Source organism: Eschrichtius robustus, chromosome 10, assembly GCF_028021215.1.
Source record: "Eschrichtius robustus isolate mEscRob2 chromosome 10, mEscRob2.pri, whole genome shotgun sequence".
NCBI lineage: Eukaryota > Metazoa > Chordata > Mammalia > Artiodactyla > Eschrichtiidae > Eschrichtius > Eschrichtius robustus.
The window spans coordinates 56,973,641-57,000,150 of record NC_090833.1 but is presented as its reverse complement, the minus strand read 5'-3'; the positions used below and the strand labels follow the sequence as shown (position 1 = coordinate 57,000,150).

Sequence of the window (26,510 nt, the reverse complement as noted above, 5' to 3'; positions counted from 1 at the left end):
GTTCACTGACTTGCTGGTCAAAAAAACAGGAACATGCCTTTTATATATGCTTGCCTTCTGTCAAAAGGAAAAAGATGGAGTTTTTTTTTTAATCAGAGCAGAATACTCCTAGTGGAAATTCTAGTTTCAGTAGAATGGGAGGGAAAGGGGATAAGGGTGGATATGGCAAGATGAGCAGAGAGAGATTAACTGTGAGAATCAACTTGTCTGGAACCAAAAAGATCTGAAATAATTATTGAGATGATTTGAACCAAAGGAAAACCACTTTAGAGAGTTGAGCCCAAAATACCCAAAAATCTTCTGAACAGTTTTTTGGTTTTGACAATGGAGACCTATCCTGAAGGGATCTTGTTATTTCTTTGGAATGATTTACAAAGGGAGTGATGGCTGTGGATCTTCTATTAGCATCATCCTACATTGAGACAGTTCCAGAAATGAATAGAACGAGTCTTCGTCCTTCTTAATCCTTTAAAATAAAAAGCGAGGGATTGGCTAAGAAAGAAACATTCCCTCTCATTGTCTCCCTCTGCCCTTTTTTATCTTTCAGGTGGATAAACACAAGGAGAACCTGGCAGCAATCATGATTACGTACCCATCCACCAATGGAGTGTTTGAAGAGAACATCGGAGATGTATGTGACCTGATCCACCAACACGGAGGACAGGTCTACCTGGACGGAGCAAATATGAACGCTCAGGTGGGCAGTGTGAGAGGGATCCCTGAGAAAATGGTTAAATGCAAAAAAAAAAAAAATTCATTTTCTTTGATTTCTTGCCAGTTGTCTTAAAACATGACACTGAATTCAGAACAGAGACTGACTTTCTATATTGCCAAATCAAACAAAGTATGTACCACAATTTCACTGAGATTACAGATCCTAAGGAGGTTATGGGGGATGCTGAGGAGGAGGTAAAAAGGTAGAAGGGAAGCAGGGAGTGAGCTGAATGTCCTTAGCTTGTCACAGGGTGTTATCCCTCTGGGGGTACTAAAGGCAATGAGGTCACCTGACTCCCTTCCTGAGGGAATTTAGACCCAAGTTTTGGCCCCTGGTGGCTGTTGATCTCCCATGGCCTTGGACTAGCTTCAGCTTCATCAGTGTGAAACAGCTGAATAGCTCTGTCCCTGAAGGGCTGATCCTGACTTCTTGGCAGGGCTTGGGGGGTGTGGTGGTGGTCTGTGTGATGTGTACCTTTGAGGAAATGCGTTAGGGAGGCTTTGGAGGACAGGGACTCATCATGTTTTTAAGAGTCTTCTCAGCTTCCTCCTCTCCTCCTTTTTTTTTTTTTTTTTTAAAAAAAATTTATTTATTTATTTATTTATTTTTGGCTGCATTGGGTCTTTGTTGCTGTGTGCTGGCTTTCTCTAGTTGCAGCGAGCGGGGGCTACTCTTTGTTGCTGTGCGCGGGCTTCTCATTGCGGTGGCTTCTCTTTGTTGCGGAGCTCGGGCTCTAGGTGCACGGGCTTCAGTAGCTGTGGCACGTGGGCTCAGTAGTTGTGGCTTGCAGGCTCTAGAGCGCAGGCTTAGTAGTTGTGGCACATGGGCTTAGTTGCTCTGTGGCATGTGGGATCTTCCCAGACAAGGGCTGGAACCCGTGTCTCCTGCATTGGCAGGTGGATTCTTAATCACTGCACCACCAGGGAAGTCCCTTTTTTAAAAAAAAATTTTGTTAAACCATTTCAGACTCTCTGCTTTTCTTTGCTCCTGTCTGATTTCTTTTGAGTAGTCCAGGGATTCTATTGCTTCAGTAGCATAAATGGATTCTTTATCTTTGACCACATTCACAATTAGTCCAAGTGCCAAAGTGGCAGGAACACCCGTTGAATGTTGTGGCTGGTGCCAGAATGGTCCAGGAAAACTGTCAGCCTCCCTTTCTCTCCCTCAGCTCAGTATTCTCTCCAACAGCCTTCCAGCCCTTTATAGCCACGTGCCCTAAGGGGCCCTTTGGTAAAGTGCATGATACCCAAAGCTGGGGTGCTAGAAATGCTGGGGTGAAATTGCCTGTTTCAATAGCACGAAGGTACTATACTTTCTTGCGCTAGGGTACTTCCTTTTCTCCCTCTTGGGGTGAATAATTAGGAATTGACTGTATATTCAATTCTGTATTTTAAAATCTAAATTAGGCTAAAAAGTCAGTTGCTGTTTCCATAGAAACCAGAAGCCACGCTGCCTGTGGGATGCCAGGTTTTGGTGGCAGTATTTTTTTTTTTTAATATCTTTATTGGAGTATAATTGCTTTACAATGTTGTGTTAGTTTCCGCTGTATAACAAAGTGAATCAGCTATATATATACATATATCCCCATATCCCCTCCCTCTTGTGTCTCCCTCCCACCCTCCCTATCCTACCCCTCTAGGTGGTCACAAAGCACCGAGCTGACCTCCCTGTGCTATGCAGCTGCTTCCCACTAGCTATCTGTTTTACATTTGGAAGTGTATATATGTCAATTCTACTCTCTCATTTTGTCCCAGCTTACCCTTCCCCCTCCCCGTGTCCTCAAGTCTATTCTCTACGTCTGCGTCTTTATTCCTGTCCTGCCCCTAGGTTCATCAGAACCATTTTTTTTTTGTTTTTTTTTAAGATTCCACATATAGGTGTTAGCATACGGTATTTGTTTTTCTCTTTCTGACTTACTTCACACTGTATGACAGACTCTAGGTCCACGCACCTCACTACAAATAGTTCAATTTCGTTTCTTTTTATGGCTGAGTAATATTCTGTTGTATATGTGTGCCACATCTTCTTTATCCATTCATCTGTCGATGGACACTTAGGTTGCTTCCATGTCCTGGCTATTGTAAATAGTGCTGCAATGAATATTGTGGTACATGCCTCTTTTTGAATTATGGTTTTCTCAAGGTATATGCCCAGTAGTGGGATTGCTGGGTTGTATGGTAGTTCTACTTTTAGTTTTTTAAGGAACCTCCATACTGTTCTCCATAGTGGCTGTATCAATTTACATTCCCACCAACAGTGCAAGAGGGTTCCCTTTTCTCCACACCCTCTCCAGCATTTATTGTTTGTAGATTTTTTGATTATGGCCATTCTGACTGGTGTGAGGTGATACCTCATTGTAGTTTTGATTTGAATTTCTCTAATGATTAGTGATGTTGAGCATCCTTTCATGTGTTTGTTGGCAATCTGTATATCTTCTTTGGAGAAATGTCTAATTAGGTCTTTTGCCCATTTTTGGATTGGGTTGTTTGTTTTTTTGATATTGAGCTGCACGAGCTGCTTGTATATTTTGGAGATTAATCCTTTGTTTGTTGCTTTGTTTGTAAATATTTTCTCCCATTCTGAGGGCTGTCTTTTCGTCTTGTTTATGTGTTCCTTTGCTGTGCAAAAGCTTTTAAGTTTCATTGGGTCCCATTTGTTTATTTTTGTTTTTATTTCCATTTCTTTAGGAGGTGGTCAAAAAGGAGGTTGCTGTGATTGATGTCATAGAGTGTTCTGCCTATGTTTTCCCCTAAGAGTTTTATAGTGTCTGGCCTTACATTTAGGTCTTCAATCCATTTTGAGTTTATTTATTTATTTATTTATTTATTTTAAAGTAAGCGGTACCTTATTTATTTTTATTTATTTATTTATTTCTTTTTTTTGGCTGTGTTGGGTCTTCGTTTCTGTGCGAGGGCTTTCTCTAGTTGTGGCAAGCGGGGGCCACTCTTCATCGCGGTGTGCGGGCCTCTCACTATCGCAGCCTCTCTTGCTGCGGAGCACAGGCTCCAGACGCGCAGGCTCAGTAGTTGTGGCTTACGGGCCTAGTTGCTCCGCGGCATGTGGGATCCTCCCAGACCAGGGCTCGAACCCGTGTCCCCTGCATTGGCAGGCAGATTCTCAACCACTGCGCCACCAGGGAAGCCCCATTTTGAGTTTATTTTTGTATACAGTGTTAAGGAGTGTTCTAATTTCATTCTTTTACATGTAGCTATCCAGTTTTCCCAGCACCACTTATTGAAGAGACTGTCTTTTCTCCATTGTATATTCTTGCCTCCTTTATCAAAGATAAGGTGATCATATTTGTGTGGGTTTATCTCTGGGCTTTGTATCCTGTTCCATTGATCTATATTTCTATTTTTGTGCCATTACCATACTGTCTTGATGACTGTAGCTTTGTAGTATAGTCTGAAGTCAGGGAGACTGATTCCTCCAGCCCTGTTTTTCCTTCTCAAGATTGCTGTGGCTATTCGGGGTCTTTTGTGTTTCCATACAAATTGTGAAATTTTTTGTTCTAGTTCTGTGAGAAATGCCAGTGGTAGTTTGATAGGGATTACATTGAATCTGTAGATTGCTTTGGGTAGTATAGTCATTTTCACAATGTTGATTCTTCCAATCAAGAACATGGTATATCTCTCCATCTCTTTGTATATCTTTAATTTTTTTCATCAGTGTCTTATAGTTTTCTGCATACAGGCCTTTTGTCTCCTTAGGTAGGTTTATTCCTAGGTTTGTTTTTTTTTTAATTTTTTATTTATTTATTTATTTTTAGCTGTGTTGGGTCTTCGTTTCTGTGCGAGGGCTTTCTCTAGTTGTGGCAAGTGGGGGCCACTCTTCATTGCGGTGCGCGGGCCTTTCACTGTCGCGGCCTCTCTTGTTGTGGAGCACGGGCTCCAGACGCGCAGGCTCAGCAGCTGTGGCTCACGGGCCTAGTTGCTCCGCAGCATGTGGGATCTTCGCAGCCCAGGGCTCGAACCCGTGTCCCCTGCATTGGCAGGCAGATTCTCAACCACTGCACCACCAGGGAAGCCCTATTCCTAGGTATTTTATTGTTTTTGTTGCAATGGTAAATGGGAATGTTTCCTTAATTTCTCTTTCAGATTTTTTATCATTAGTGTATAGGAATGCAAGAGATTTCTGTGCATTAATTTTGTATCCTGCTACTTTACCAAATTCATTGATTAGCTCTAGTAGTTTTCTGGTAGCATCTTTAGGATTCTCTATGTATAGTATCATGTCATCTGCAAACAGTGACAGTTTTACTTTTTCTTTTCTGATTTGGATTCCTTTTATTTCTTTTTCTTCTCTGATTGCTGTGGCTAAAACTTCCAAAACTATGTTGAATAATAGCGATGAGAGTGGGCAACCTTGTCTTGTTCCTGATCTTAGAGGAAATGGTTTCAGTTTTTCACCACTGAGAACGATGTTGGCTGTGGGTTTGTCATATATGGCCTTTATTATGTTGAGGTAGGTTCCCTCTATGCCTACTTTCTGGAGGGTTTTTTTTTTTTAATAAATTTATTTATTTATTTATTTATTTATTATTTATTTTTGGCTGTGTTGGGTCTTCGTTTCTGTGCGAGGGCTTTCTCCAGTTGTGGCAAGTGGGGGCCACTCTTCATCACGGTGCGCGGGCCTCTCACTGTCGCGGCCTCTCCCCTTGCGGAGCACAGGCTCCAGACGCGCAGGCTCAGTAGTTGTGGCACACGGGCTTAGTTGCTCTGCGGCATATGGGATCTTCCCAGACCAGGGCTCGAACCCGTGTCCCCTGCACTGGCAGGCGGACTCTTAACCACTGCGCCACCAGGGAAGCCCTCTGGAGGGTTTTTATCATAAATGGGTGTTGATTTTGTGGAAAGCTTTTTCTGCATCTATTGAGATGATCATATGGTTTTTCTCCTTCAATTTGTTAATATGGTGTATCACATTGATTGACTGCGTATATTGAAGAATCCTTGAATTCCTGGGATAAACCCCACTTGATCATGGTGTATGATCCTTTTAATGTGCTGTTGGATTCTGTTTGCTAGTATTTTGTTGAGGGTTTTTGCATCTATGTTCATCAGTGATATTGGCCTGTAGTTTTCTTTTTTTGTGACATCTTTGTCTGGTTTTGGTATCAGGGTGATGGTGGCCTTGTAGAATGAGTTTGGGAGTGTTCCTCCCTCTGCTATATTTTGGTAGAGTTTGAGAAGGATAGGTGTTAGCTCTTCTCTAAATGTTTGATAGAATTCACCTGTGAAGCCATCTGGTCCTGGGCTTTTGTTTGTTGGAAGGTTTTTAATCACAGTTTCAATTTCAGTGCTTGTGATTGGTCTGTTCATATTTTCTGTTTCTTCTTGGTTCAGTCTCGGAAGGTTGTGCATTTCTAAGAATTTGTCCATTTCTTCCAGGTTTTCCATTTTATTGGCATATAGTTGCTTGTAGTAATCTCTCATGATCATTTGTATTTCTGCAGTGTCAGCTGTTACTTCTCCTTTCTCGTTTCTAATTCTATTGATTTGAGTCTTCTTCCTTTTTTTCTTGATGAGTCTGGCTAATGGTTTATCAATTTTGTTTATCTTCTCAAAGAACAGCTTTTAGTTTTATTGATCTTTGCTATTGTGTCCTTCATTTCTTTTTCATTTATTTCTGATCTGATCTTTATGATTTCTTTCCTTCTGCTAACTTTGGATTTTTTTGGTTCTTCTTTCTCTAATTGCTTTAGGTGTAAGGTTAGCTTGTTTATTTGAGATTTTTCTTGTTTCTTGAGGTAGGATTGTATTGCTATAAACTTCCCTCTTAGAACTGCTTTTGTTGCATCCCATAGGTTTTGGGTCGTCGTGCTTTCATTGTCATTTGTTTCTAGGTATTTTTTGATTTCCTCTTTGATTTCTTCATTAATCTCTTGGTTATTTAATAGCATATTGTTTAGCCTCCATGTGTTTGTATTTTTTACAGTGTTTTTCCTGTAACTGATATCTAGTCTTATAGCACTGTGGTCAGAAAAGATACTTGATACCATTTCAATTTTCTTAAATTTACCAAGGCTTGATTTGTGACCCAAGGTATGATCTGTCCTGGAGAGTGTTCCATGAGCACTTGAGAAGAAAGTGTATTCTGTTGTTTTTGGATGGAATGTCCTATAAATACCAATTAAGTTCATCTTGTTTAATGTGTCATTTAAAGCTTGTGTTTCCTTATTTATTTTCATTTTGGACGATCAGTCCATTGGTTAAAGTGGGGTGTTAAAGTCCCCTACTATGATTGTGTTACTGTTGATTTCCCCTTTTATGGCTGTTAGCATTTGCCTTATGTATTGAGGTGCTCCTATGTTGGGTGCATAAATATTTACAATTGTTATATCTTCTCTTGGATTGATCCCTTGATCATTCTGTAGTGTCCTTCTTTGTCTCTTGTAATAGTCTTTATTTTAAAGTCTATTTTGTCTGATATGAGAATTGCTACTCCAGCTGTCTTTTGATTTCCATTTGCATGGAATATCTTTTTCCATCCCCTCACTTTCAATCTGTATGTGTCCCTAGGTCTGAAGTGGGTCTCTTGTAGACAGCATATATACAGGTCTTGTTTCTGTATCCATTCAGCTAGTCTATGTCTTTTGTTTGGAGCATTTAAGCCGTTTACATATAAGGTAATTATCGATATGTATGTTCCTATTACCATTTTCTTAATTGTTTTGGGTTTGTTATTGTAGGTCTTTTCCTCCTCTTGTGTTTCCTGCCTAGAAAAGTTCCTTTAGCATTTGTTGTAAAGCTGGTTTGGTGGTGCTGAATTCTCTTAGCTCTTGCTTGTCTGTAAATGTTTTAATTTCTCCGTCAAATCTGAATGAGATCCTTGCTGAGTAGAGTAATCATGGTTGTAGGTTTTTCCCTTTCATCACTTCAAATATGTCCTGCCACTCCCTTCTGGCTTGCAGATTTCTGCTGAAAGATCAGCTGTTAACCTTATGGGGATTCCCTTGTGTGTTTTTTGTTGCTTTTCCCTTGCTGCTTGTAATGTTGTTTTCTTTGTATTTAATTTTTGTTAGTTTGATTAATATGTGTCTTGGCATGTTTCTCCTTGGATTTATCCTGTATGGGACCCTCTGTGCTTCCTGGACTTGATTGACTGTTTCCTTTCCCATGTTAGGGAAGTTTTCAACTATAATCTCTTCAATTATTTTCTCAGTCCCTTTCTTTTTCTCTTCTTCTGGGACCCCTATAATTCGAAAGTTGGTGTGTTTAATGTTGTCCCAGAGGTCTCTGAGACTGTCCTCAATTCTTTTCATTCTTTTTTCTTTACTCTGCTCTGCAGTAGTCATTTCCACTATTTTATCTTACAGGTCGTTCCTCCGTTCTTCTGCCTCAGTTATTCTGCTATTGGTTCCTTCTAGAGAATTTTATATTTCATTTAGTGTGTTGTTCATCATTGTTTGTTTGCTGTTTAGTTCTTCTAGGTCCTTGTTAAACGTTTCTTGTATTTTCTCCATTGTATTTAGAAGATTTTGGATCATCTTTACTATCATTACTCTGAATTCTTTTTCAGGTAGACTGCCTATTTCCTCTCTATTTGTTTGGTCTGGTGGGTTTTTACCTTGCTCCTTCATCTGCTGCATATTTCTCTGTCTTCTCATTTTGTTTAACTTACTATGTTTGGGGTCTCCTTTTCGCAGGCTGCAGGTTCATAGTTCCCATTGTTTTTGGTGTCTGTCCCCAGTGGGTGAGGTTGGTTCAGTGGCTTGTGTAGGCTTCCTGGTGGAGGGGACTGGTGCCTGTGTTCTCGTGGGTGGGGCTGGATCTTGTCTTTCTGGTGGGCAGGGCCACGTTCGGTGATGTGTCTTGGGGTGTCTTGGAACTTAGTATGATTTTAGGCAGCCTCTCTGCTAATGCATGGGTCGTGTTCCTGTCTTGCTAGTTCATTGGCATGGGCATCCAGCACTGGAGCTTGCTGGCTGTTGGGTGGAGCTGGGTCTTAGCATTGAGATGGAGATCTCTGGGAGAGCTCTCGCTGTTTGATATTACGTGGGACCGGGAGGTCTCTGGTGGACCAATGTCCTGAACTCGGCTCTCCCATCTCAGAGGCTCAGGCCTGACACCAGGCCAAAGCACCAAGACCCTGTCAGCCACACCGCAGGTAGGAGACAGCTAAATATGCAAGTATCTCAGTGGCTTCTTAAATGATGGGAAGACGTGATGCATGAAGGACACCAACTCAAGTCTCACTGCTTAGTTCTGTGATCTTGGACCAGGCAGTTAACTTCTCTGTGCCTCAGATTTCCTTTTGTGCAGCACCTCCTTGCCCCAGAGGCCCATTCAGGTGTGAGGGAAGGGCTGTCGCTCACAGGCTGTGCTGGGAGGAAGCCCGGGAGGCTGGCGCAGGGCTGCCAGAGCAATCATATGCCTGGCACAGTATTAGATGCTCAAGATACAGGAGTGAACAAGAGAGATGATGTACTTTGGCCTCCTGAAGTTTATATCCAGTTGTATTTATATCGAGCAGGGCATATAATTTCCTTGTCTCAATTCTCTCATCTGTGGAGGGAGAAGAGACAGGCACTGCGTCCCACTCACTGCGTTCTTGGGGAAAGCGCTCCACCTCCTTGGCCTGGGGAGGGCCTCACACCGGCATGTGTAGGGCGAGGGTGGGGTACCTAGTGCCCAGAGGCCTGCCTCCTTGCGGCATTTGGGAGGTAAAGGGGGGCCACTTTACCTCCCAACGGGAAACTCAGTGCCCCTGCCCCCAGCTGAGGAACCGGCAGTTTAAAGGCCACGGGCACATGGAGGGCGAAGGACACTGGCGGGGGTGTCCTGGTTGCATTATTAAGTATGTTTCTGTGAACAGCTCCAATTGCCTTTCCTCTCAAGGGGAACAGCATGGCCGCCTCTCCAGAACACCCCTTCACGCTCTTGACTTTTGCTTTTGGCTCTTTCCCTTTGTGGTAGGTGGGAATCTGTCGTCCTGGAGACGTTGGGTCTGATGTCTCACACCTGAATCTTCACAAGACCTTCTGCATTCCCCATGGCGGAGGTGGCCCTGGCATGGGGCCCATCGGAGTGTGAGTTCTGGGCCCTGGTTTCAGGATGGCTTTGAAGACTGAGAATCAAAGATTGGCCCCAAACTCTCTGTTCTTCTCATCGAGGTCTTCAAGTGTCAGGATACCTTCACATGTGGCATGCCTATAGGGGCTGGGTGAGGAGCAGTGAAAGGGGTGCTTTTAGGGTATGTCTAAGGAGAAACATACTTAGATTTTATTAACCACAGTGTGTGACCTCACTTAGCTCCCAGTCACACCTAGACAGAGCAGGATTATTAACAGAGTAATGAATAGGGAGCTTTACTGAGCATTATGGCTGAGAACTGGCATATTAGCACCTAGAAGTGCCTCTCAGACTTTAATTTAGACTTCTAAGCAGCTTTTCTTTATTTCTTTTTAAAATCAGCTGATGGTTACATTTGAGGCTCTAACATATAACATGGTGACTATAGTTGATAACACTATTGTATAATTGCAATTTGCTAAGAGAGTAGAACTTAAATGCCACCCCCCCCCAAAAAAAAGTGAATTGGGTGTAAGATGTTGAACACTTTGCAGCCTGAATTCTTATTACATCTGAGATAAGTAAGAAGGAAACAGACCTTATTACTAGAAATAATTGGATGAAGTCAGAATAAGACTAAAGCAGTATCTCATAGCAGTTCATATCTTTACACTGTGAAGCCAAATCATTTCATGAAAATGATGCTGAGCAGCCATTTCCTGAGCATCTTCATTTTCCCAAAACTGTGCCAAAGGGGTCAGTCTTCAGGAATGCTGCGAGCCTGGCCCCCTTGCTTTTCTCTTCTTTCCTTTTTGATTACTATTATTTATAGTAAGTGAAGGAGGCCCAGTGCCTCAGCTGTGGGGGAGGCAGGGTGGCTGATGTTCACAGGCTGGCCTCTGATGTGTTACCCCATGGGGCTTCTTCTCAGCAGCATCCTTCTATATCCCTTAGATGTCTTGGGAAAGAGTGTGGGAGCAGGGGCTGGGAGGGAGAGGGTGTGTAGGGCTGGGATGTCCCCACATTCTTGTGAGCCCATGGCCCTGCATACTATTCCAGGCTGCTTGCCTCCGCCAGATTCGCCGCCACGGTTCTTGGGTGAGCTGCTGGGATGCTGATGGCTGCTGAGCCATGCCTCCAGCAGAGGAGGAAGGAAGGAACACTTCCTGAACATCTGCCCCTTAGCAGGTGCCGGGTCCCTCCCATGTCAGAGTTCCTCTGCTAGGAATAGAGCTTCCTGAGGGGGCCCAGCACCTGCCTGTTTGGTTAGACTGGATCTTTTTACAGCTTCTAAATTTGTATTAAAAAAAACAATACAGGAAGAAGCATCTTGTCCCTTTTCTGCCTAATCATCCCATCATTTCGGTAAAGCCAAGCGAAGATGCCCGGCCTTTGGGTACCGTCAGCGCGGCCCCATGGGGCTCCAGTTCCATCTTGCCCATTTCATGGGCTTATATTAAGGTGAGGCCTATGGATGTGTGTTAGAGGGGCAGGGGGGTATGATGTGTGGGTGGGGAACTGAGACTGAAGACTTGAAAATTGCTGATGACTTGAGTGGAAGAAATCTTCCTAAAGAGATCAGCTAAAACTCATTTTGTCTCTTCTTCATCAGGCTGTTTTCCTTTGGGTTCTCATAGTGGGTTTAACACCAGAGAAACTGACATGCCAGATATATTTTTCCAGACAGAGTTAAGTACCATGAGTCATATGGATGTTCTGGCCACGTCATTTGGTTTCCTGTAGGATTTGTACGGCCCCTCGCAAGTGAAAAACAGTGCACATACTAATTATTACACTTGGTTGAGATCCTGGGATAAATTTTAGGAATACATCTCATTTCACTTTATATTTCTTGGGAGCCTGGAGGATAAGATGAAAATAGCAGAAATTTGCTTATGTGGTGGTTTCCCAAAGCTCTTTGCCCTTTAGGGCCTGTGGAACTATACTCTCGGGGGTAATTAGACTTTGTCAGAGAACAGGCTTCCTTCCTTTGTGTTTTTCCAAGAAACACTACGGCCGGAGTTTATTTTATACAGCTCTTGTTCAGACTGTCCTGCCTACCTCCTGGGCTGAGAAGACCATGCATTGGATAGGAGCACTTCTTCAGCCTCTAATTAGAGCAGCCTTCCCCAACTGGCTCCCCTCCTTAGAGGAAGGGAGGATTCTGGTGAAATAAACCCCTAACTCAGCTATGCAAATCACACCGGATGACTCTTTGGGCTGGTTGTTATTCTTGAACAGTGTAGCATTTATGATTCTTAATGAAAACTTTCTGGGAAGCTGGAACAACAATTCTGTACCCCAGAGACTAAAACCTGCTTTTTGAAATGATACTCGAGTTAGTTTGCAAGTAGTAAAAACAAAAACAATCATAATAAAGGTCTGCTTCTTTGCAAACAGAATCTAATTTACAGCTTCCTTTTGGTCTCTGTAAACCTGAGTTATTTGTTATGCAATGTTATTTGGGCTGGCGATGAATCACGTATAGAAAATAAATGCCCCAAGGCTGGTTTGGCCATATGCCAGGAACACCAGACAGAGCCTCAGTTTAAAAATGAAATAAAGTAGGGTTTAAGCCACCCCTCTGACCTTGGGCCCTTTCTTTATTTCAGGCTGTTGTTACTTATCACCTGGACTCTAGAATTATCTTCTCTCCCTGCTGCAGTCCCTCTTGGAGACTCCCTACAGGACTGCTAGAGTCCCGCCAGGGCTCTCCATCCTCTCCTCGCTGGATCTCCCTAGCCTAGCCTGCACAAAATCCTTAGGGGATTCTTCCCAAATGCACTTGCCTAGGGCCCATCCCAGAAAGAATCAAATTCAGCATATGCAGGTTAGGGCTTGGGCCATCAAGCTGCTCAGAGACTCTGATGCACAGGCCAGAGGCAGTGGCTGGCTGAACCAAGTCCAGGTCCTTCCCAGCAAGGGTTTGAGGCTTGTGAGAGGTAGTCACAGCCTACCCAGCTCTACAGCACCTTCCAAGCTGCAGCCATGTGCCTTCCATTCCCTACCTTTGTTTCTGCCATTCTTCTCACTTCGAGTGTCATCCCCTTTCTCTTTGTCTATCCAAATTCTACCCATTTTCAAGTTTCCACTCAAGTTCAAACTCTTACTCTAGGAACCCTTCTTTGACCAAAATGTGTCCTCTCCTTACTTTGGACTTCGGTGTCCCTGCTCTTTTACTTGGTGCTTTCTCATCTGCTTTACGTTAGTTATGTATTAATATACATCAAGCCTCCATCATATGAGGTGTTCTGGGAAGAAAGTAGTGAGTAAAAATTGGTGCAGTCTTGGTTTTAAGCTCTTTGCTGCTAATGGCATTCACCCCATATAATCACAGGGACTTATGAACCACCAGAAAAGAATAAGATTGAACCTGGCAGTTGTTAAACATAAAGGCCTCAAATATGGACAATTGGAAGACAAACCATACAAAATGGATTCAGTGGGGATTTTGGCCAAGATCCCATGAGATTCCTGGCAATTATCAAGGCATCTCAAATTCACAATGAACAACCAAACAAAACCTCCCCCAAATGCATGTAACCTAAAAACAATTCTTTTTCCTCGGTAGATAACACAATAGTCAGCAGTTAGTTTTGCCCTGTTCTAAGCTTTGTAACTATAATAAGAAGCATAAAATTACTGTTCAAAGGAGGAAACCAAAAATTATTTCAGGCTTAGAGAGGATTGACAGATATCCTTGTTAGGATATTTCACTCGTCTGCAATCCAGAGAGTGATGGTAGGCTGACTTCCTTTGTGAGTGGGATTTATCTGGGGATACCTTTGGTTAGTGTCCATTGGGTTTCCCTGTTCCGTGGTTGACGGCTCTTTTTCCCTCTGTTGCAGATGATGGGAGGCAAGGGCCTTAAACAGGCCACAGAAATTGCTATATTAAATGCCAACTACATGGCCAAGAGATTAGAAAAACACTACAGAGTCCTTTTCCGGGGTGCAAGAGGCAAGTATGAACTTCAGTCTATATTCACCTTGGTTTTCTTCCTTGGCCAAACCAAGTTTGACCTAGTGGATGTGGCTTTCAGAAGAGGGTGGGAAACTTCTGTTTCTTAGCACAGACCAGAGAAAAGCCTAGAGTTATTGGAAAGCACTTCAGTTTAGTAAACAGGATATCACTATTTGCGAGGCTCTGCCATGCACTTAGTCTCTGAAGCGCAGGGCAACAAGGAGCCCACACCACTGAGAGACGTATACATAAATACCATGCACTCATTACCTCCTCCAGTTCCACGGGAATGAGTGGAGTAATTCAGACTGGGCAGAGGCAGGGCAGAATAGTTGGGAGAGCCTTCTGGGAGGAGGCATTTGAGATAAGCCTGAAAGGAAGAGTAGCAGAACGCCAGTAAACAGAGATACAGGAGCAAGCTGGAGAGAAAGGAGTTGTCTGGGTGGCGGGAGTGTTGGGTGGGTTGAAGGATGGGAGCAGATGAGGATGAGGCTGGAGAGGTAGCATGGGGCTTTGAAGGCCTTGGAAGGCTCTGGACTCTACAGTTGGGCCAGAAGCGTTTTTGAGCAGGGTAATGACAGGATTAAGAGGATGTTAATATCATTAAGACAGTGGGAGGAGATGAACATGCTGTTAGAAGTAGAATCAGGGGAGTTAGTTACTAATTAGTTGAGAGTGAAGAAATTTTAGGTAAGCCTCCCTCTTAGAGGGAGTAAGAGATGGGGGAACAAGGTCTCCCTGGAAGTGATGGCAGAGGCTGGAGCAGGTAGACTTGCAGAGATGTGGCTCTGGACACAGAATCTGAGAGCAGGCTCTTGGAAATGGTGGGACCCAAGGAAACAGTGTTGAGGAGCCAGAGCAAAACCCCTGAAGCAGATGGCTACATGGAGTGGGTGCAGGAAAAGTGGCATCTGGTGAGGGGGGCTCTGTGCCGAGGCAGCTTTAGATGCCCCCCTTCCCAACCCCCAGCATTTGTCACAGCGCCTGTCCTTCCTGCCTCTGCTCTGGCCCCACCTCCTCCCTGAGGCTGCCCTTTCCTTTCCTGGTGGCGAGAACTGCACCTCTTGGCTCCCTCCTCCGCGGAGGATTCTCCCACTCCGTTTATCATCTGGCTGTCTCCCGCAGACCTTGAGCTCCTGCCCGGCGGAGGCTGTGGCTGCCTTGGTCCCTGGCATCGTGTCAGCACAACACGCACAGTCAGCACGTGTGGGTGGTCTTCCGTGACATGCAGGGACAGGCTGAAGAGCAGGTGGCTTAAACAGACGCAGGTCTCATGAGTCTTAAGAAGCACCATTGCCTTTCACAATTAGGAAGCCTTTGGTCACCTTCAAAAGCAGTTAGGGCCCAACAGTGCGGTAGATGCTAGATGGAAATGGGCTGAGATGTAGGCTGAGGTTGGGAGAAGGGAGAAGCTTTCATGGTTTGGGGGGTTTGGTGGTAAAGGGGGACAGGAGCTGCTTCAATAGGATGCAGCTTTGGTTGTCTTTAAATAAGAGAACAAGATGATTTTAAGCTGCCAGAGAAAAGGCTGTGAAGAGGGGAGAGTGAAGCTACAACAGAGGGAATAATAGGAGGGGGAGTCAAGTCACCCTGGAGGTGATGGGAGGGTGGCGCTAAGAGTCAGGTGGACAGGCGGCGCATGGGCTGTGGGCACGGAATCCGAGACCAGGGAGCCACGGGTCTTGAGCTTGGGGCAGAGAGAGCAGAGAGCCGTCAGTAACCAGCGCCCAGACCCAGGGCCACGGGTACGAGGCCCCTCTTTGGCTCTTAGTGTCTCCAGCCCAGGGAAGTGTGCATCTCCACCTGTGATCTTTAATTTAAAGGCTGATCTTGCTTTGTAAATATGTATCCAAAAGGGTGGTTCTGGAGTTTGAAAATAGAAAAGAACTAAATAATCGGGAGCTCTGGTTAACAGTGCTCCCCAGAGAGTAGGAAAGAAAGTTGTGGGCAATATGTCTCTAAGCAACACAATGAAATGCTTGTGTTGGGTATGAAAGAAGCTACAAGAGCTACTAATTAATTCAAATATAGCTCCTGTGCTGTGAGATGCATCCTGCTTATGTATTGGCCTTCAGGATTAGCATCAGTATTGGTTTTGTATGATTATATAAGTCATGTACATATGCTCAACGTGGAAAATTTGGACAATAAAAAAGTTTGAGGAAGAAAATGTAAATGATCCATGGTTCCATCAAGCAGACATAACCACTGAATATTTTGCTGTATTCCTTCCCACCTTACTTTTAGACAATTGAGATCATATTATAAACACAGTGTGTATCCTGTTTGTTTGTTTTTTAATGCTTTACTTTTTTTTTGTTTTTTTAATTATTATTTATTTATTTATTCATTCTTGGCTGTGTTGGGTCTTCGTTTCTGTGCGAGGGCTTTCTCCAGTTGTGGCAAGCAGGGGCCACTCTTCATTGCGGTGCGCGGGCCTCTCACTATCGCAGCCTCTCTTGTTGCGGAGCACAGGCTCCAGACGCGCAGGCTCAGTAGCTGTGGCTCACGGGCCTAGTTGCTCCGTGGCATGTGGGCTCCTCCCAGACCAGGGCTCGAACCCACATCCCCTGCATCGGCAGGCAGATTCTCAACCACTGCGCCACCAGGGAAGCCCTGTATCCTGTTTTTTAACTTGATTTTATATTGCGATTATTTCCCTCGTCATTAAAGGTGCTTTGAAAGTGGCTACATCGATTCTATCATATATACCATGATTTAAGTAATTGTAGGGGTTCCCCCCCCCACCTCCTGCCCACCATGTTATTTGCATTTGTAACAATGCTGCAATGAATATCTTTTACCTAGTTTTTTTTTTTAAACGTCCTTGACTATTTCCGCAGGTTAGAGTTGTAGAAGAGAAGTTATCTCAGAGGATCTGAATGCATTTAAGCTCTTGAAATGTATGGCCTTGTTTCCCCTCAGAGACAATAGCAATTGATTTCATTCTAACAGCATAGGAGTGACCATCGCACTAGGGCCCAGTGAGCACCAAGTGCCAGGCTGGGAAAGCAACACAAACCAAACCCAAAATGTCTTTGCCGATTTGATGGGTGAAAATAATCTTTTTGCTTTAATTTACAAGGTTTAGGGTTTTTTTCTTCTAATTGTTATTTTTTATTTAATACTTCCTTAGGATTAAGTTTATTTAACAACTTCATTGAGATAGGATTCACATACCATACACATCACCCACTGAATTTCAGTGGTTTTTAGTGTGCTCACAGAGTTGTGCGATGCAAGCCTGAGTTCTTTACGGCAAGAACGAATGTGGTGTGGACCACATGGGGATGCATGGCACTCCAGGAGAGGAAAGTGAATGAGCACCTGTTGCTCAGGTGCCTGCTATGTGCTTGGCATCACAAGTGACTGGTTCGGGCAGACTGTCCCAGGAGATTCGCAACACAGAAAGATGGATGAAATTTCCATTTGTTTTGACATTTTATCCAAGAATTAAATAATGAATTGTATTTCTCATCCCAAGCAGAAAGAGATTGGTGATTACAGACTTTCTTACCCAACCCCAAAGTTCATGAAACCAAAAATTGTCTTGTGTTTGGTCTGGTAAACACATTCATTATACAATTGGAGGCTTAGTATTTTAGGGCCTAAAAAAGAATGATCGCCGTACCTCCTGAGAGCCCAAAATAGAAATGTTCTTAATAAACACATTGTATTCCAAAATGTCTAATGGCAATATTAGAAGACGTTACTCATCTTAATCATATTTACCAGCTCTAAATAAGACTGGAATTATGGACGACTGTGAGGCAATAATTTTAATGAACTCCAGGCTTCCCTTTATGAACCATTTCTTTGAGAGATTTGAAAATACCAGCGAAACTTGTTGAGGCTTAGGGTTTTGTGAAACAAGGAAGTGATAGCCAAGAATTGGGATGGGGAAGCATCAGTAGTATTTATTCTGCTAGGATAAGGAAAGGAATTACCTCAGGTAGGGTGAGGCATTTTTAAAGGAGGAACTGAAAAAATTCACAGGTGTCTGCTCTTGTGGGAGGCTAGGCTCACCGTTTGATCCAAGTAGAGTTCCCGTCAGTGGATAGGCCATTTTGTTAGTAGCCCAGTGTTTTATTTATGTTTTAATTTCTTAAATGCTTATCTCTTTTTGACCTTAGGCAAACCTAACTCTGCCTGGAAATTCCTGTCCCTGAAGAGGTTTCCCGGTGGCCTTTATGGGCAGGTGGACATGGGCCTTAGAGGCTGGACCCTCACATCCCTGCCTGGGAAGTGACCTCCTGAGCCTAGGGGGGGTGGCCCACCTACTTGACCTCATTCCCAGGGAAACAGGAGTCTTGATGCTGTTAGTTGTTGTCCCTGGGTTGCAACTGAAAAGCTTGACCGAGCGTTGATTGCCCACCCAAGATTTCTAATTAGCTAGTGAGTTCCATTTATTTCTAGGCACTCACTCTGAGGATGCAGGATAAGAAAGTTCCAGTGCCTGCTCTCAAGGAGGGTTTTGGGAAGCCTTATCTTTCTGTACTGTAGCACTTTCCCATGTCATCTTCAGCCTTGTAAGATAATTAACACATGAGGGGTTGGGAGGGGGGAATGTTCCAAGCTTAGAGCCAAGCCACTTTCTTTCTTTCTTTCTTTTTTTTAATTGGGGTATAGTTGCTTTATAAATCTGTGTTAGTTTCTTCTGTACAGCAAAGTGAATCAGCAATATGTATACATATATCCCCTCTTTTTTGGATTTCCTTCCCATTTAGATCACCACAGAGCATAGAGTAGAGTTCCCTGTGCTATACAAAGTTCTCATTAGTTATCTATCTTACACCTAGTAGTGTATATATGTCAATCCCAATCTCCCAATTCATCCCACCCCGCCCCTTACCCCTTGGTATCCATACATTTGTTCTCTGTGTCTGTGTCTCTATTTCTGCTTTGTAAATAAGATTGTCTATACCAGTTTTTTTTCAGATTCCACATATATGTGTTAATATACGATATCTGACTTACTTCACTCTGTATGACAGTCTCTAGGTCCATCCATGTCTCTACAAATGACCCAATTTCGTTCCTTTTTATGGCTGAGTAATATTCCATTGTATATATGTACCACATCTTCTTTATCCATGCGTCTGCTGATGGACATTTAGGTTGCTTCCATGTCCTGGCTATTGTAAATAGTGCTGCAGTGAACATTGGGGTACATATATCTTTTTGAATTAGTTTTTAATCTTTCCCAGATATATACCCAGGAGTGGAATTGCTAGATGATAGTTCTATTTTTAGTTTTTAAGGAACCTCCATACTGTTCTCCATGGTGACCGTATCAATTTACATTCCCACCAACAATGCATGAGGGTTCCCTTTTCTCCACACCCTCTCCAGCATTTATTGTCTGTGGATGATGGCCATTCTGACCGGTGTGAGGTGATACCTCATTGTAGTTTTGATTTGCATTTCTCTAATAATTAGTGATGTTGAGCATCTTTTCAAATGTTTGTTGACCATCTGTATATTTTCTTTGGAGAAATGTCTATTTAGGTCTTCTGCCCATTTTGGGATTGGGTTCTTTGTTTTTTTTGATATTGAGCTGCATGAGCTGTTTGTATATTTTGGAGATTAATCCTTTGTCAGTCAGTTGCTTCATTTGCAAATATTTTCTCCCATTCTGAGGGTTGTCTTTTCGTCTTGTTTATGGTTTCCTTTGCTGTGCAAAAGCTTCTAAGTTTCATGAGGTCCCACTTGTTTATTTTTGTTTTTATTTCCATTTCTCTAGGAGGTGGGTCAAAAAAGATCTTGCTGTAATTTATGTCAAAGAGTGTTTTGCTTATGTTTTCCTCTAAGCGTTTTATATTGTCTGGCCTTACATTTAGGTCTTTAATCCATTTTGAGTTTATTTTCGTGTATGGTGTTTAGGGAGTGTTCTAATTTCATTCTCTTACATGTAGCTGTCCAGTTTTCCCAGCACCACTTATTGAAGAGGCTGTTTTTTCTCCATTGTATATTCTGGCCTCCTTTGTCATAGATTAGGTGACCACAGGTGTGTGGGTTATCTCTGGGCTTTCTATCCTGTACCACTGATCTATATTTCTGTTGTTGTGCCAGTACCATACTGTCTAGAGCTAAGCCACTTTTATTTTGCTCTTCCATCATCCCCCCGACCCCTCTTCTTTCCTTGCTCCTTCAACTTATCATTTCAGACTCTCAGCTATAGTCATGGTTAGGCCCAGAGGAAACACATACTCACTGAAAATTAAAACTTGCACTGATCAGTTTATACAATTTCTACTTCAGATTACTCTGACTCACCATATGCCATATATTTGTATATCTTTTCTCCTTAAAAACTGCAAACAAAGATGAACATCTTGGGATCTGGCCTCCAAGAACAACCAAGTTTAAATTTCACCCCTTTTCAGCCTCAAGTAAAGAGAGAGAGAGAGAGAGAGAGAGAGAGATGCTGAAATCCCACTACAGTTTCCATTTGAACGTATTAGAATATGGACTTAGAAAATAACATCTGAACCTCATTTTGAAAATGGAGCTCTTCCCAAACCACTTGGCTGTGGCGGGGCCTCTACAGATGAAGTCTTGCTTTAGCAGCACTGGGCTGGGCTTGGCTTGATGCGGCCTTTCAGCTATTACTGAACCTCTGCTTGAAAGACTGTGCTGTCTGCCCGCCAGCAAGAGAGACTCCTCCCCACTGTGTGTCCGTCTCCTCCTCCCCTCCTGATGGCTGAGTGTTCTTCAGAGCAGTGAGCTCCATTAGCCTTCTTCTTCGAGTCATTGTCATGGTGCTGGGATGGCTGCCAGAGCCTCAGAAAAGAAAGGTCGAAGCTTGAGGTTGGGCTCCCCAAATGGGGTAGTGTCGTAGGGCATTTAGCATTCCTGAAATTAATAGTTGATGAGGATTTAAATAATGTCATGATTTTCCCCCTGAACATTCCAGCTGGTCATTTCTTTTAGGCACTTTTTTTTGGTCTAAGTTTATCTACCTCTGAAATACACCTTTCTACTTTTGAACCACACTCCTTACAATTGAATCCTCATCACGGTTAGAAAGCTTGTTTTAAAAATATGCGGTGACAGTATATTCAAAGTCTCGGGTTCTCATACTTTTGTTTTCAAACAAAGCCAATCCCTTCATATGTATTCATCACACAAGAAGCAGAGCAGTTCACATACTAGATCTTCAGGGGCTGTTAATGACTGGAGCTTTTCTTCTCAGGCTCGAGGGGTTATGTCTGCTCCAAGTATCTGTAAGTAGATTCACTGTTTGCTGAGGGTCAGGATAGCGGGTTAAGAAGGAGTACGTTATTTTCACCTGAGTAGATACTTTCTTTGAAGGAAATTCATCAGTTGTGTGGGCCATGGAATTTGGGAAGCTCCCGGGAATGTTATTCTATTTAAGAAAATGCTGACTTACTCTGTGGTTTATTCTAGATGTTGGATGGGTGGTCAACAAGTCATGCTGGGGAGATGGCAGCCTGAGGCTAGAGAGGCAATTGGTTTACAAATTAGAACAAAGTGAACTGACCCCCACAAGACTTCAGCCTCATCAGCTCCTTGCCACTTATGGTGTGCTGTTTGACAGCCCTTATTTCTAATTCTCAGCCTGAAGCCTGAAACCAAAACCTCAAAAGCCCCTTTGAAGAATCAAATAAAATTCTGTGTCTTATGGATATGTTTAGTATGTATTTACACACACACACACAAGAAACCGTTATTTGACGTTGGGAGCAATGCTGTTGAAAAGGGTGTCAATGTACCTTTAACTCTAGAAATACTTTATATAAAAGGACCAGGCCCATGATGACATGTTTAACTGTTGCAAGTAGATTTTAGGTCCTTTGAGTAGAAATGGTCTCATCCCCAGGGATCTCAGCAAGTCTTCCAGCTCCTGTTCCACCTTCCACCAGCCTCCTGGCTCATGGGTGTGTTGAGCACTGAGGACTGGACATACTGGCCCAACATGTTAACAATTTTTGTACGTAATAAGAGCAGATGAAATCTTTGTTGTCAACTATAAACTTACCAAATGCCCATGGTTTCTTGGTCCTCAACGATATGCATTAAAAAGCTGGTTTATTTGTTCATTTGCTTGGGTAAAACAACAAGCTGATGTTAATCTTGAGCTGAAATAATTTTCCTCAACAGGTTATGTGGCTCATGAGTTTATTTTGGATACAAGACCCTTCAAAAAGTCTGCAAATATTGAGGCCGTCGATGTGGCCAAGAGGCTTCAGGATTATGGTGAGCGGTCTCCCGGGAGTGACCCCTTGTAGGGGAACTTGGGTTTTTGACATTCATGTAGCTGCCCATGCTGGCTATGGACCACAGACTGAATGTGCAGGTACCATAGTAAACTGATCCACAGGCTAAATGGGGATCTGGGGGCTGTGGATAGAGAAAAAACTTTCCCCAGGACTCCATTGGTACCGTCCTTCAAAAGATATTAAATCATGCATCTTGAATCCATCAGCAGCTAGGTAAAGAAGTCTTTATAGTTAACAAAGTTAAAAATCCCAAAGAAAATGATTGCTGCTCTCTGCCCATGTTTCTGGTAAATCCTTCCACCTATCCGACTCCTGGTAAACAGAGAGGTCCATGAAAGTGAAGGAAGTGAAGCAGGCATCCTGTAGGAGTGTTAGAAAGATGAGTGGCATTTGAGTTTTATAGCCACCTCAGTCGTGGCATAGCTGTTTCAGCTGCTTATAGAGATGAAGGAATAGGTGCACCTTGTTTTCACAGAGATGATGTGATTTTCTGTGAAGTCTTTTATCTGTGTGTTGTTAGTGGATGTTCACTCAGCACAGCCCTTATTAAAATACATTTTCTTAGTGACATTATTAATAACATCACAGAACCTTCAATTCTCAGGAAGGCTAAGTTGGGGAGAACTTTGCCTTTTGATGGATGTGGAGTCCTATCTGAATTTTAAGATGATTTGAATGACTTCTTTTAATAAGGAACTTTAATAATAGTTTTACTACCGTATCATAACGGGAGTCCCACGTGTGTGACTCACTTCTCTCGTGAATGATCTTATTATGTAGAGTTACACTGATAATAAATGGGAAAACCAGAGACAGTTTTCATTAATGAAATTAGCAATTACCTCAGAATCTCCTGTTGGCTGCTCCTATGACCTGACTTAACTTCCCAGGCAATGGCTGAGTGATGGCTGATTCAGGTTAAGGCTTCCCTTCTGAGATGTGTGGTCTGTATCCCGCATCTGACTGCAGCAGCATTTGCAGGGAGGGAGCTGGGGGATGGAGGTAGGAGGGAAGTGGTATTTGAGGTTACTGCCCAGTATTTCCAAGTTCTGCTCTACCTACAACCTTGATATTTTGATGTTTGATAGAGTGATGGCTACGCTTGCCCTAAGCCCAGAATTGTCCAGGTGCCTGGCACATAGGAGGCACTCAGAACAATTGTGCTTAATAAGTGAGAGAATGAATGAATGGCTAAGTAAAAAAAAACAACAGTGAAAATGACAGCACAGATTCTGGGTCTAAATCACCTACTGAATCAGAATTACTGATTATACTAGGGGTGAGGCCTAGTAATCTGTGTTTACAAGCACTCTATGGATGAGTCCTATCAGGTGAGTGTGGGGCATGCTGCCATATGGCAGAGATTTCCAAACTTAACCTGATTCTGATATGAGTTTTTAAAGGCTCATACCTTGGATTTCCTGAATCAGGGTTAAAATCCAGGAATCCATGTTTCCATGACAACTCAGATGGTTCCAGATATGGGAACCACTACAGCAGAAAATACTGGGCTGCATTTGCTCACACATGGAATTGAGGTCAGACTTAATGGGTAATGAGATCAGCTTGTTGTTTAAAAAAGAAATCCCTTTCTGATTTGGGTGACACAGTTGTAGGCATTTGTCAAAATTCATTAAATTGTACACTTAAGATTTGTGTATTTCGCAATAAGTAAACTATCACAAAAATATGGGGACAGATATTGAATTCAGATATTGAATTCTAGCTAATAATATGCATGCTGAAGTGTTTAAGGGGGAAGTGTACTGATGACTGCAACATGCTTGGAAATGCATCAAAACTAAGACGGATGCCTTAGATATGTGATAGGAATAGATAACTAGATTATGTGATAAAGCAAACAGAGCGTCATTGTAGATTCTAGGTAGAATGTGTATGGGTGTTCACTCTACAGTCCTTTCAACTTATCGGTATATTTGAACAATTTTATAATAAAATGTTGAGAAGACAATCCCTTAAAGAATGCAGGCATGACTCTATAAAGGACTCCACGTAATGATGCACACCAGAATTGGGAACCATTGCCCTCCAGGGCCAACTTAGTTGACAGAAATATCAACCTGGGAGCTGTTCTTCATCTTTTAAAGTTTCACAGGAAAAAGTGTAAGAATTGGGAAAAAGTTGTTTTTGGCTTTTGTCCAGGAAATCTCTCTCTTGACCATGTGTCTTGTCGATTCATCTTAACATGTGAAAGCTTTTGGAAACATAGAAATACCTTCAGCTGTATTCAGTGTAAAGGTGAAGACTTTCTACATCCTGGGCAAGCCTCAGTTTCCTCATCTGTAAAATAGGGACAGTAACACTCACCCCAGCCTCCTTAATGCTTGTTACCTCATTATTTACCTTTTGGTAGGCTATAATATTTTAATTTCTCTTAGCTGAAAGTAATACATGAACATTATAAAAAGATTCTAAAACAAAGTGAAATAAAAACCCTAGTCTCATTTTCTGGCAATAACCCTGTTAAAATTTTAGTATTTATTCTTCAAAGCAGCTTCCCTCCTAAAATATACATACATATATAAAGTGTATGTATATATATACACATACACACATATATAAATGTGTATATATATAAATACTTTTGTCATTTTAAAAATAGAAACGAGACAGTATCATTAGGTAGCTTGTCTTTTTCACTTAAGTTGGGTAAACATTCAAAAATATTAACAAATATACATTTAAATACTAAGAATGGTTGCATATTTATTGTATGGAAGCCCAGTAAAATTTGCCTAACCAATCCTCTATCGTTGGATGTTAGGTTATTTCCTAAGCTTTTCTTCCATAAATAGTGCTAAAATGAATCCCTAGATATATACCGTAGCAAATTTATCAGATTATTTTCCTTGGGATAAACTATAAGATGGGGAGGGCCTCGTCTTCCAAATTGGGGAGGTTAAAGTTAGTGACACAAGTTCCTCCATCTCCTTTGCAGGATTTCATGCCCCTACCATGTCCTGGCCAGTGGCAGGCACTCTCATGATTGAGCCCACTGAGTCGGAAGACAAGGCAGAGCTGGATAGGTTCTGCGATGCCATGATCAGCATTCGGCAGGAAATCGCCGACATTGAGGAGGGCCGCATCGACCCCAGGGTCAATCCACTGAAGGTACGTAGGCACTGGTACTTTATCTAAAATATCTCAGAGAGTAGAAAACAGTGTCTGGATGGTGTGCCGGCAACCTCTGAAGTCTTACTGGAAGATGATATTCTTGCCTAGGATAAGGCCATTCTTCTGAGCAGACCATACGTTCATTACCTGGAAGTTTAAATCTTCTTGAATCAACACAACAGTGGTTACTCAAGTATAATGTGGTTATTTCTTTTCTTTCTTTCTTTTTTTTTTTTTTTAAAGATATTTTTGACGTGGACCATTTTTGAAGTCTTTACTGAATTTGTTACAATATTGCTTCTGTTTTGTTTCTGTTTTTTGGCCACGAGGCATGGGGGATCTTAGCTCCCTGACCAGGGATGGAACCCGCAACACCTTGCATTGGAAGGCAAAGTCTTAACCACAGGGAAGCCCCGAATGTGGTTATTTCTGATATGTTTTAACTTTATGTATACGTTTGGTGGTTGCGGGAGCTATTTACCCCACAAGGACCCAGTTGGCTTCCAAAGGAGGGAGCAGAGGCTGAAGGACCCTATATAGTTGGAGAAATCTTATCATTCTGTGTCTCTGTTTGATGCACTCTACTGAGATTATTTACCTTATAAACTCTGGATAAAGATATTCTTTTATTAGAGTCGTTATCTCTTAGAACAACCAGAATGGTACTTGGCCTGAATGTTTTACCATGTTTATGGCCTACACTGGAAAAAAAATTGTTAGGGATTACTTCGCCTCTTCCAAAATATGTTCCTTTTATATCTGATCGGAGCTCTAAGTTCTGCATTAGGTCCAGACATTATTAAGCTGAGGGATCATGAATTGAGAATACCTCGAAGGCTGTGGTTCTGTTGTTATGGCTTCAAGCCAGAGGAGTATGAGATGTTCAGGGGAGCTCAGACAAGTTCCAGAGCTGCCCAGCTGAAGGTGGAGGGCTGGGGCCAATGGCTGGCGGGAGAAGGCCAGCACCGTGCTCAGTGTGAGTTTGACAGGCTAGTGGAGGAATATAATATGATTTTCTCTCATTATTATTTCTCTTTTCTCTGGATTCTTTCAGGGTTTAGGCAGTTTTTAAAAAAATAGCAATAGACATCTAAAGAATACAATACTGAGATACAAAAGCAAGTGGAGGGGGCTTCCCTGGTGGCGCAGTGGTTGAGCGTCCGCCTGCCAATGCAGGGGACACGGGTTCGAGCCCTGGTCTGGGAGGATCCCACATGCCGCGGAGCAACTGGGCCCGTGAGCCACAATTGCTGAGCCTGCGCGTCTGGAGCCTGTGCTCCGCAACAAGAGAGGCCGCGACAGTGAGAGGCCCGCGCACCGCGATGAAGAGTGGCCCCCACTTGCCGCAACTAGAGAAGGCCCTCGCACAGAAACGAAGACCCAACACAGCCATAAATAAATAAATAAATAAAAATTAAAAAAAAAAAAAGCAAGTGGAGG

At 42.8% G+C, this 26,510-nt stretch overlaps 1 protein-coding gene across 2 annotated transcripts in view; it reads left to right on the top strand.

The window, feature by feature from the left end:
* Positions 1 to 26,510, top strand: part of GLDC (glycine decarboxylase) — a 98,858-nt gene that overhangs the window by 70,941 nt on the left and 1,407 nt on the right. For both annotated transcript variants that reach the window (XM_068552020.1, XM_068552019.1), the window contains exons 18-23: positions 548 to 697; positions 9,634 to 9,746; positions 11,049 to 11,190; positions 13,578 to 13,689; positions 21,817 to 21,912; positions 24,895 to 25,067. In XM_068552020.1, coding sequence (XP_068408121.1) covers positions 548 to 697; positions 9,634 to 9,746; positions 11,049 to 11,190; positions 13,578 to 13,689; positions 21,817 to 21,912; positions 24,895 to 25,067 — 786 coding nt within the window. The remainder of the gene's footprint in view (positions 1 to 547; positions 698 to 9,633; positions 9,747 to 11,048; positions 11,191 to 13,577; positions 13,690 to 21,816; positions 21,913 to 24,894; positions 25,068 to 26,510) is intronic.